General features: G+C 42.3%; 1 protein-coding gene across 5 annotated transcripts in view; it reads left to right on the top strand.

Moving 5' to 3' along the window:
• NPL (N-acetylneuraminate pyruvate lyase) overlaps positions 1-12,578 on the top strand; it is a 44,084-nt gene that overhangs the window by 2,139 nt on the left and 29,367 nt on the right. For 4 of the 5 annotated variants that reach the window (XM_045452612.1, XM_045452613.1, XM_045452616.1 and 1 more), the window contains exon 2: positions 2,810-2,895. In XM_045452612.1, coding sequence (XP_045308568.1) covers positions 2,828-2,895 — 68 coding nt within the window. In that variant the 5' untranslated portion in view covers positions 2,810-2,827. Of the gene's footprint in view, positions 1-2,809; positions 2,896-6,277; positions 6,403-12,578 lie in introns of those variants that run through there. The other variant, XM_045452615.1, reaches the window with a different exon arrangement.

Below are 12,578 nucleotides of genomic sequence, written 5' to 3' on the forward strand. Positions count from 1 at the left end.
CATTTAATTCTCAACAACCTATGAAATATGACTACTGTTATTGACAGGAGTGAACACCGAAGCACAGAGAAGGTAAATAACACTTCCAGGCTCACCCCACTGGGAACTGGTGGGGCCAGGATGCAGACCCATGATGTCTGACTCCAGAGCTGATGCTCCACCTCCTCCACTGTAAGGACTAAAGGAAACAATCATAGGGGACAGGTGGCAGGTTCAGTCTGAGGTGTCCTGAGTTCAATGCTTGCAGGAGTGCCCGGTGGAGATACACAGCAGGCATAGCGTCCATCTCCTTTAATGCACAGACATTCCTCTGGGATAGATGGGCCTATGTTATTGGCCTTGTGTTTTCCCCATGGGCCAGGTGATTACATTTGTTTCAAAACGCCCAACAGGATCTTGGTCTCATCTTCAAACTAGGACAAGGCAGAAAAATCCTAGTATCCTGTATATCACGTAAGGTTCCCCTTTATTGCCCTTCAATACAGAACAAAACTACCTGAAGGATTTGGGCTTAATTTCAGGAGCAAGTCTTGCTAGGGACATATCTGTAAGGGGAGGGACCACGTTGGCTTCCTATAAAAGCAGTAAATTTTGGGGCGCCTGGGTGGCGCAGTCGGTTGAGCGTCCGACTTCAGCCAGGTCACGATCTCGCGGTCCGTGAGTTCGAGCCCCGCGTCAGGCTCTGGGCTGATGGCTCAGAGCCTGGAGCCTGTTTCCGATTCTGTGTCTCCCTCTCTCTCTGCCCCTCCCCCGTTCATGCTCTGTCTCTCTCTGTCCCAAAAATAAATAAATGTTGAAAAAAAAAATTTTTTTAAAGCAGTAAATTTTGCCACAGTGTGTCCTTTCATGTCTTTGTTTTGTCCTGTTTCTGGCTTGAAGGGCTCACCTGAGCCAGAACTCTTGGGGGAGACAGAAAAAGTAAAAGATACGATCTTTGTAATCTGTAAAGTTTATGCTCCTATTTGGGGAAATGAGGTTAACAGTTATAAAGAGCAAACAAAATGAAACAGTTGATAATTGTTATGTTGTGTGGGTCAACTTTAAGTATAGTGGACACTGGGCTTTTTAATGTGCCAGTGACCTCAGACCTGTAATATACCCCAACTTGTCCATTACCTATAGACATCACTGGGTTTGCTCTAAGCCAACCATGTTTTGTCTAATTGTCACCAAATACTATTTGGTTATATTTTATTTTCTTCTTCAATTTTTAAGACTTTGCATTCATGGCTTCGCATTTTTGTGTCTTACAGTTCAAAAAATAATAACAGTTCTGTAACTAGGTAAGTGGAAAAGCTGAGAGTTGAGCCAGGCAGTCAGCCTGTGGAATCCAAGCTATTAACCACGATACTCTCTTGCCTCTCATTGGCTGTTTTCGACAGCCTGTTGGCTTTTTTACACTGGTGCAGACAGGTGTATTCTCTGCCAGATGGGGAGGGATCCTTTTGCCCCACATAAGTGGGGTCAGGTTGATTTTCTCAGCCATGATCACCCTGTCTGTGGAAGTCATTATCCAGCTACAATTTGAACACCTCATTCAATTACCTACATATTCATCACTTTTTAATTGAACACAAGATGTCTTACCAGGTAACTCAGTGCAGGAAAAGCAAAGGCAAATGAAATGTATTCCTCGTCCTAGGGAGCTTGGTCTAGTGGGGAAGAGATGAATAAACAATTATGATACAGTGTACATGGTCTACTAGAGCTAGGAAAACAGGGCAAAACTAGTCAAAATTAGAATTTTCAAACATAGGTAAATCTGAAGATCGTTAAGTAGATCACACAGAAGCCTTAAGAGTGTAAGTGCTGGTTTTAGGTGAGCTTCTCCTTAAAAGAATGAAGATATGGAAAAACAAAAGAATGTCTCTTTTCTCCTGACCATATTTCAATTTAAGTAATAGTATTTATGTATATATAATATATTATTTATATTATATATATTATATATTATTGTATATATTATGTATTATAATTATATATAATATATATTATCACATATTATATATTACATATATTATAACTATGTATTATATATTATATGATGTATAATTATAATTATTATTTATATAATTATATATTATATAATTACATATATAAATTATAGATTATATATTATATAAGTATATATAATATATAATATATATTGTATATTACATATGTTATGTATTTTATATATGTAACGTATTATATATAAAATGTATATATGTTATATATAATACATAATATATATAAATGTATATATAATATATATAAATATATATTGTATATTATATATAATACATTATGTATATAATACATATAGGATAATATATGTAATTTTATACATATGTTTTATGTTATATATGTATAAAATTACTATTACTTAAATTGAAATATGGTCAGGAGAAAGAGATATATAGATATATATAGATAGATATATATATCTATATAGATAGATAGATAGATATAGATATATATGATCTCCTTGAGTTAAATTGATGTTCTTTCTTGGGCCTGCTGTCATGTACCCCCTCTCTGCGAGGTTTCAGGCTGCCTGAATCACCTGTATAGACAAAGTGGGAGGCCTTTCTGATAGTATTTTCCTGGAACACTTGTCACCCCCCCCCCCCGGCTCCTGTCTTTAAAAATAATCTCCTTGTCTGCAAAATTAAGCTCTACATTTTACATTCTCTTCATTTGCTCTGTGTGTTTGTGTACTTGTAAGCATTTTTCACAATTTTAAACTGGGAATGGACTTTGCCTGGGAGTTTGATCATTAATTGGCATTCCTTGAAGAAGGAGAGGAATTATATTGTATGTTTTGCAGACATTTTTCAGCAGCTCAATGGCCTCCCGGAAGAAGAAACTTCAAGGTCTTGTTGCTGCAACCATCACGCCAATGACTGAGCATGGGTAACTATCACTTGGGACCTAAGGGGATCTGTTCTCATTCCAGCAACATGGACAGAAATCCTCTACACTAGCAGTCATTTAGACTGTGCACCTCTGTGGTACTGTTGCCAAATGGCAGCTTCTGTCAGTCATCCCTCCCCTACATGGTCTCTGACCCCAAGTCAGAGAAGAGGTCTCTGTGTCACAGACTGAACAGGAAGAGAGAAGGTACAATGTGGCATCTTGCCTTTCTCCCAGCATCTGTAGCTCCAGAAAGTAAATTCTCTTTGAATTTCATCAGAGACCTGGCTTTCCCAAATAAGGCCAGTGGAACTGGATGAGGAGAATCTCATTTTAGCAGGATTTGCTATTAGCACTGACTTGGCCCCTCTAGATCCTGTCCCTGGAAAGCTGCATGATTCCACCCCAGGCTATTCGTAGATGTGATTAAAATGCCCTCCCTTGAGGAAAGTGGGGAAGTTAGCTGCAAGGTGGACCCCATAGTATGTTTGTAATCACATTTCAGCATTGGTTAAATGTTGGCAGCCTGCAGGAATTCGAGGTAACAACAGATGATTGCTGAGAACTCCTTACTCAAACAAGTATTTTAGCTCCTAGATGAATGTTATGGCAGGCCCTTTGCTCGGTCCTAGCAGATAACGGTCACGTGCCGTAGGTGTCCACATGCAACGTGTAACTCCTCCCTGGACATTGGCATTAACCAGAAAGGGATTTATCCACCTGGATCTAAATGCTTTTGACCTGTTAGAGGGGTCAGTCTGCCAAAAACAGTCAAAATTTTGGATTCTTAAAGCTTCTCCTTTCTTTCTCTATAAAATGCAATGGTAATTCACCTGCATGGTGGACTTACAGGTGTTCAAGTGAGGTCATCCATATGATGGTGCTCAGCACAGGGTCACTATGCACTTAGGTCAATAAGTTTGTTTGAACCACTGTTGTGGCATCAGATGGGGATGAAAAGATGATGGGGCATTTAAGATATCTTTATGCACGGCATTTTATTTTTTTGGTCTTATGTTGCTGAATTTGTTAACCTTAACCCTTCCCCTTTAAAAAAGGTGAAATTTCTTAGGACTTTGTATTCTCATTCAGAGCTGGCCATATCACAGTTTTCCCTCAGATCATTGGAGTTCAAAACCTCCATCTTCTCAGTTTCCTGAAAAATCATGTCTTTAGGTCTAAATCGAACTCTTGCTGAGATGGCATTTAGATTACTCAGTGATTCATAGCAGTTTTTTTCTGTTGCTTCTCCATTTCCACAAGTTCGAAGAAAGACTGAAGGCAGCTCTTTGTGTGTTAGCCACTGTTGGCCCCATAAAACAGATAAATCATGTGACTGCATGAGCAGGCAGGATTCACTTCCTGTTATTGACTAGGATCCTGTTTGCAAGCTCAGAACACGACTACTGGTTGATGCTGCTTTAACCTTTTTAATCAGACCCCTCAGCCTAGAAGGGACCTCTTGAACAGTCTCATTTGTTCATTTGGGACTCACTGAGAGTGTCAATGTGTTCTTCCTCCCCATTCCACTGTTTTCCCAGGACACCAAGCCCCATGTATTAGAGATAAAGGACTCTGCTTTTCTGGATCCTTCTCTACTCCCCAGTATCTCTGGCCCTGCTGTCTCCATTTCTCTATTTCTTCCTCTTCTTCAATTCTTTTCCTTTCTAGAACCTTCACTTTCCTGATGTGTGAAATTGGGGGTGCCTGGGTGGCTCATTCAGTTAGGTGTCCAGCTCTTGGTTTCAGCCCAGGTAGTAAACTCACAGTTTGTGAAATTGAGCCCTACATCAGGCTTTGTTCTGACAGTGTAGAGCCTACTTGGGATTCTTTCTCTCCCTCTGCCCTTCCCTGCTCGCTTACATGTGCATGCTCTCCCTCTCAAAAAAATAAACTAAAAAGAAAAAAAAAAATTTAAGAATTAAGTTAAGTTAAGGAGAGCATGGGTGGCTTAGCTGGTTAAGTTCCGACTCTTGATTTTGGCTCAGGTAATGACCTCAGGGTTCGTGAGTTCGAGCCTCGTGTGGGGCTCTGGGCTGATAGCTCGGAGCCTGCTTGGGATTCTGTCTCTCCCTCTCTTTCTGCCCCTCCCCCTGCTTGTGCTCACTCTCACTCTCTCCCTCAAAATAAATACATAAACTTAAAAAAAAATTAAAATGTATGTCAGGGCATAGCACATAGTAAGCATATAAGTTATATTAGTTCCACTGTCTTCTTCTGCCTGCCCCATCCAAGCTTTCCTGTAGGTACAAGGCAAAATTGGAGCACCCACCGAGGACAGGTGGGCATTTGCCTACTTGCCTACAGGGGAATGTGAACTTCTGACATGTTTCCAGGAGATAAAAAAAAGGGTCATGTGGAATCAAATACCTGGAAATTCTGCCTGGTGACCTGACATCATGGGTGTTTCCCTAACCTGGCTCATAAAGTAAGCCACAGTCTCCATGAGTGAGAGTGGTTGAAAAAGAACTCTTCCCTGCATCCTTTTTTCTTCATAAGTCTAAGAAATACTCTGATTCAATGCTGAATGTAAGTTAAAGTTATGGAATGGGGAAGTTCTCAGAAAGAACATGGTTAGGTGGGTTTTAGTTAGAATGTCTGGGTTCTTGACCCCCACCCCCAGCTTTACCACCAACTAGCTGTCTGACCCCAAGGAGGTCTTGTCACGTATTAAAAGTTCTCTTTCATATTCTGTAAAGAGAGGGAGTTCAGCCATATCCTCTCCAAAGCCCATTAAAATTCAAAGAGTCTTCTCTGGTGTTATGTCATGAGGGATACTGCAGTGGTCCCGTAAGAATGTGTAAAAGCACCTGTAACCCCAGTCCAGCCTGCACACTGTAGCACAGTGAGCTTCCTCATAAATAAATCTGATTACGTCCTCTTTAAGAATCTCTGCTGACTCCCTTTTGTCTAAGCCTTACTGCTTATCCACAGACTATTTGCTCTACATCACATGGGAACTTGCTAGGAATGCAGAATCTCAGGCCCTACTACATACCAACTGAATCAGGACAGGCATTTTAACTATCCCTGGATGATTCTTTAGCACATTAAAGTCCGAGATGAACTGATCTAAGTTCAAGCTCAGACTCTCTTGGATATCTCTCCTGCTACATTTCTGGTTCCCCAAACACCTCATAGTTTTTTCCCTCAGTGCCTTTACTCATTCTGTTTCCTCTGCCTTTTTCTACCACCATCCTCCCCTCCCTCTACTCCACGTGAGCACTTCTACTCATCCATCAAAACCATCCTCTGGTGCTTCTTCCCCATTTTCCATAAAAAGAATGATAGAGTCCTTCCCCTGGGATTCCACGTCAGCCTGTGTACATCTTTACACATTACATCAGCCTGTGCATGCCTTTTACGGTACTCATTACCTGTCTCTCCCTCCAGGCTTGCAGCTGCTTCACCTTATTCCACGGATGCTTATTGAGTACCAGGCAATCCACAAAGACTGAGCGTGTTTTTTATTCATCATTCTGTCTTCAGCCTGTAGCACAGTGAATGGTACATTTTGTTATTTCACTAGGAAAAGAAGCTAACACTGATGAGATAAATACTAGGTGTCAGTCATCATGCCGGGCATTTTAATGTACATGTTCCAATTTTTTTAATGTTTATTTATTCTGGGGAAGAGAGAGATAGCATGATCAGGGAAGGGGCAGAGAGAGAGAGAGAGAGAGAGAGAGAGAGAATCCCAAGGAGGATTCTTCACGCTTAGGAAAGAGCCCAATGCAGGGCTCAATCATGACCTGAGCTGAAATTGAGTCAGACGCTCAGCCAACCGAGCTACCCAGTGCCCTGTACATGTTCCAATTTAATCTGGGAGAGAACTACAATGTCATTTGTACAGTTGATGAGACCAAGATCCTAAAGGTTAATGCACTGCCCCTAGCCATGTCACTGGAGAGAAAGGTCTTTCTCTACCCACCTCAGTTCTCATCTTTTTCTACACAAGAGTAGAAGACGTTTGTTTTCCTTAGTTGTTTCGAGAAGTCACTCCTTCCCTTGGGCCAGTACAATGTTTAGAACAGAAAGTCCATTTCAGATTGGCCAAAATGTCAAGAAAAAGACTATTTCCTCCCAGAATGCCTTTGGCTTCATCACAGGAATCCTCACATCACCCTCTGGTAAAAACAGACCTGTTACCCCAGTCCGAAAGGGCCTGGACCGCTGGAGTTGGAATTGTGTAGAGTATTGTTTTCTTAACTGTGTTGAGAGACTACATGACCCAAATTCTCAGAACAGAATGTTTTCTGGCAAGGCAGGGCAATTATGGTCCCTGAATACTTCCCTGCTGAAGGAGTTTTGAAGTAGCCAAGTAGTTATTTTGCCAAAAGCACACATAACTTTCATCTGGTTTTGAATACTGAGAGTTATATGTAAAAGGCCAAAAAAAAAAGAGTATCAGATATTCTGACAGGCATGCTCGTGACCTGCCCCTTTGATTCTGTATTCTCAGATAAAGGGAACCTTTCACTTAGTGTCATACACCAGGAGAGGAAATGAACAGCAATAGAGATTTTTCTCTGAAAAGCCACTTCAAATGAATTCTGTTATCCTTCTCCCCTAAGAGAAGAGATACAGTCTACATACAGTTTCAAACTGCACCCACTCAGGGCCGTGACTAGTGGCAAAAATAATTGGATAAACATTCTGTCCTCTTACATAGTCTACAGGTGCACTAAATGTCCAAGGGTAGAGGATTAGCTAAATTAATCTGTTCATTCATACAATGAAATGCTGCATAGCCAGTCTAGTAACAGGATATCTAAAGATGTGGGGAAATATTCGATTTGGCATGCTAAGTGAAAATATAGCACCATATTTGGTACTATATATAGTACCATTTTGGTACATATTTATAGTACCAAATAAATATGACCATATTTATTTAAGAAAATGCTTTATTATGTATTTGCAAATAGAAAAGTATCAAACTAATAAGTGATAACATCCAAAGAGATCCTGCATAGGTTCTTCTCTCCTTTTTTATGGTGTGTACTTTCAAATATAAATGACAGAGCCTCTACAGTATGAAGAAAGTTAAGCACTTTTATGAAAAGAAACTCATGGGCCCAAGGCAAAGAATCTGAACCCCTGGGAATTGAAATTAAGGTATTAAATTGGAGTTAAATTGGGGAGTGACTTCAACAAGCCTGGCGTTTGGTTCTGGATCATACAACCCTGAGGTGGCCAGCAGTGAGATGTGTTCTTGGGGCTCGTGAAGGAAGACACACGCAATGGAAAGCCAGCCTTTGGAAGTGAACTGGCTTGTGCCACTTCTCACTTCCTTGAGCAACAGGCCCCAAATGGCCATCCAGTGGGGATAAGAATCATCCAGTCTTACTGTTTCCATTATTGCTGGTGACTTCCTCCTAGCTGAGACGGTGCCTGCAGCAATTTACATAAACCCACACTTCACACAGAGAGAGAGTAGGGTGGGAAACCAGAGAAGGGAGTAAAGTTCCCAGAGAGGATTATCATCCTGTTCCCACCTTAGCCCTGCTGTTGGGATGCTTTTGTGACAAATATGGTAACAGCTCTGGGTAATTTCACTGGGTTCACTTGTGATTGGAGCCACTGAGCCAAGGGCTGCAGAAATCTGAAATCCCTGAGTTTGGGGTGGGGGGGGGGGCTTCTGTGCCTCCAAAGGGGACAGCCTCTGCTCTTCCCAGCCATTAATGCTGTTCAGAAATGCAGGCCTGGAGGCGCCTGGGTGGCTCAGTCGGTTAAGTGTCCAACTTCAGCTTAGGTCATGATCTCACAGTTCATGAGTTCAAGCCCCACGTTGGGCTCTGTGCTGACAGCTCAGAGCCTGGATCCCACTTCGGGTTCTGGGTCTCCCTGTCTCTCTGTCTCTCCCCCACTTGCACTCTGTCTCACTGTCTGTCTTTCAAAAATAAAGAATTTAAAAAAATGCAGGCCTGGCCTTATTAGATCTTCTGCCTTCTCAAAGTTATTTTTTTTTTTTTAGCGTTTATTTTTTGAGAGAGAATCGGAAGCAGGTTCTAGGCTCTGAGTTGTCAGCAGAGAGCCCCATGTGGGGCTCAAACTCACAAGCCTCATGAAATTATGACCTGAGCCAAAGTTGGTCACTTAACTGACTGAGCCACCCAGGCCCCCCTCAAAGTCATTTTTTTAAACAAGAAAATAAATGTTTAATGTTGTGAAGGTCAAAACATTTAGGAGCCATCTCTTTTCCACCTCTCTCTCTCTAAGAGGATTTTAGGAGCATTTTATGAAAAGCAACAAACTGCTTTCTTTCTTTCATTTTTTTAAGTTTATTTTGAGAGAGAGAAAGAGCACACATGTGCAAACGGGAGGGGCATAGAGAGGCAGAGAATCCCAAGCACCTCTGTGCAGTCATCTTGGAGCCCAATGTGGGGTTTGAACTCAGGAACCATGAGATCATGGCCTAAGCTGAAACCAAGAGCCGGATCCTTAACCAACTGAGCCACCCAGGCGCCCCAACAAGCCGCTTTCTTGAGGGGCTAGAAAATGTATCACCCATAGCATCCCTAACCCTAGTATAATTGTAGCTCCCATCCAGCAAGGCCTAAAGGAGTAGTGAGAAGGGGGTCAGTGTAGATGGAAGCACTACCCACTGAAGCCCTAAAATAGTATGGAGTCCACTGAAAGAGGAGAGGAATCATGGGCTTCATGTACTGGCCTACATTTGTCAAAGGGTGCAGCCAACTCGCTGGAAAGAGAAGGGCCAAGGGAGGGAGGAGTGCAAGATTTCATCCTGTTTATTCCAGATCCACCTCCTCCTCGAAGTCTCTGTTCCCAGCCTCCCTGATTAGAATAATTAGTCCCTCTTCTAAACCCCTGTATACTTAAAAAAACTTTTTTTAATGTTTTATTTATTTTTGAGAGAGACAGAGTGAGAGCAGGGAAGGAGCAGAGAGAGAAGGAGACACAGAATCTGAAGCAGGCTCCAGGCTCTGAGCTGGAGAGCTCCAGGCTCTGTCAGCACAGAGCCCAACGCCGGGCTCGAACCCACAAGCCGTGAGATCATGATCTGAGCCACCCAGGCGCCCCATCCCGTATACTTTTTGATTCAGTCATAGCCTTTATCATGTTTTCTCAATGGTCTAGTTATTTATATACTAGTTTCTCCTTTACTCGGTTAATGTTACAGGTTTAAATGTATCCTGCGGGTGTGAGGATAAGCTGCTTTTAAGACAGCGATCACGGGTGTTTCACCATCATTGAGTCTCTGCACTATGCCAGGCACAGACTAGGGATTGTGAGGTATAAAAGGCACAGGCCTGCCTTCTGGAAGTCCTTGCTCTAGCCTGCAGGGTGAGCATAAACAATTTACAAAATGATTCTTGGGGTGTTTGGGTGGCTCAGTCAGTTCGGCATCAGACTTCACCTTAGGCCATGATCTCTCTGTTGGTGAGTTTGAGGCCTGCATTGGGCTCTGTGCTGATAGCTCAGAGCCTGCAGCCTGCTTCAGACTGTCTCCCGGTTTCTCTGCCCCTCCCCAGTTTGCACTCTTGTCTGTCTCTCTCTCTCTCTCTCTTAAAAGTAAATAAATATGTAAGTAGGGATGTGAACTTCACTGAGGATGTGAGGTGTTTCTGGGTTTTGTCATGAGGAGTAGTAACAGCAATAATGATTGAGCATTTCATTGGAGCCAGGTAGGGTGCTGAGCACGTGTACTAGACTGGCCATTAGAGGCCCACTTGGCAGTGTGGGTCCCTGCTGAGTTTAGAGTCCATTCTGGGGACACACACACACACACACACCCTAGCAGACTAAATCAGTTTCTCTCCTTAAGTATTTCTGAAAATGGAAACAAGCTCTTCAGCCTCCCTTTCCAAATGAAGAAGCATTAGACTAAACCAAAAGAATGCACATCAAAGTACAGTACCTACCAGCCCCTGACAATCCGGAGCTCTACAGGCTCCTCGGTGACAAAGCCAGGCCTGCTCTAAGTGGTCTTCAGTACGTGGCCGGGATGGGATTGGAGAGCTGTCAAGACCTCAGTGAAAGTGTGCAGGAGCCACTGTGTTTGAGTCTGTGATTCCAACATGGACGGTTGCCCACCAGATTTCTTTCCAGCTTCCAGTCTGATTTGGAAGTTCCCTAGGTCTGCCAGAGCTATTTGCTGGTTGCTTGCATTGGTAGATGAGCACTACTGGTCAAAATCAGGGTTAGCCATGCACAGACAAAGCCGCTACTGATTTTCCTGCATCTCGGAGCTTATCCCAAGTGGCAGAGGGCTGATGGAAGCAGTCAGAAGCAGGTTCCAAGTGGCAGGAACATAGATATTCCCAGTTGAACAGGTCAAGCTGACCTAAGTGAGGGTATTGAGATGGATTGTCTAGGCAGATAACTCACCCATTCTCCCTTTAGGTGAGAACAACCTAAATTTGTTCTTGTGCTGTATTGAGGGAGCCCCCCTGCTCAGCAAGACTGAGAGGCCAGGATTTGGTATTTGAGCAAGGGGGGCAGGGGCAGCAATGTTCTGAGGCTGTGCTCGTGAGCCATTATGCCATTATGCCATTATGGAGGGAGTCTGCTCCCCTCAGGGGGCCTTAGAACTGCTTTAAAGCACACTTTCCCAGTTGACTGGCTCTGATTAGTTGTCATTTGCATGTTGTGGATAGTGACTGCCTGTGCATTCTTTGCTGTTATCTCTAGTGTTTCTATTATCTTTGATAAATATCCTTTGATGTCTTTGTTTTCTTTATGCATCAGATTTTTTTGTTTTGTTTTCACGTGGTAAGGAATACAATAAGCAAAGATGAAAAGGATGTTAACAAGGTTAAAATTAAACTGAGATTTTCTGGTCCCCATTGACAAAAATGTAAATGGAAGCCAACTAGCACTTTTTGTTCTTGGCTGTGTAACCATGGGTTCTGTGGCATTTAATACCTGCTAGCCATAGCACAGTTTTCCTTTGAATTTTCACTCTCTAGCCCCCATCATCTTCACCTGCACTTTGATTGAGAACAAGTCACTTTATATGATGTGTGTAAATCTGTTTCTAGATTTTAAAATCAGTATGATTTTTAAGGAAAAGAGCCCTTATTGCCTTAAGCATCAGATCCTTACAGGGTCATTGCTCTTCAGACTGCCCAGTGCATGCATGCAGATCACAAGAGAATCTTATTCCCATGTGGATTTTGACTGGGGAGGACTGTGTGAGGACTGACTCAGCATTTCTTACAGACCCCAGATGCCTGTGCTACTCTTCCACAGACCGTGCTTTGAGAGGCAGTGACAGCCAAGTTCCTCTCCGATGTTAATCCTGTTCGATGTAAAACTAGCAAATACAATTGAAGCTTAATTTGCTGTCACAAATATTAAGTACTAAAATTCTTAAATATTAAGATCGAATTTTCCTATCTTGTAAGCCTAAAAGATGATTGCCTCTCACCAAATGGAATGTTAATTTCTCATTTCACCACGGCTTCGACCATTGTTCTTCCCCAAAAGGGCAAAAGCTTACTAAGTAATTACTTTTTAAATATTACTTGTGGGGATATTTAAATGTAAAACCTTTGCTGATAAATAAGTGATGTGTTGCTCACGTAAGTGAAGCATATGTGAACAACTAGAGAAATCACTCAAAAAACAAGGAAAAACTCAGGCATTATTTAGAGCAGGTTAAAAGTTTTACACACCTGCCGGGTGGACTTTTAATAACTATTAACAAAAGGGAGCAG

This window comes from Leopardus geoffroyi, chromosome C3 (genome assembly GCF_018350155.1).
Source record: "Leopardus geoffroyi isolate Oge1 chromosome C3, O.geoffroyi_Oge1_pat1.0, whole genome shotgun sequence".
Lineage (NCBI taxonomy): Eukaryota > Metazoa > Chordata > Mammalia > Carnivora > Felidae > Leopardus > Leopardus geoffroyi.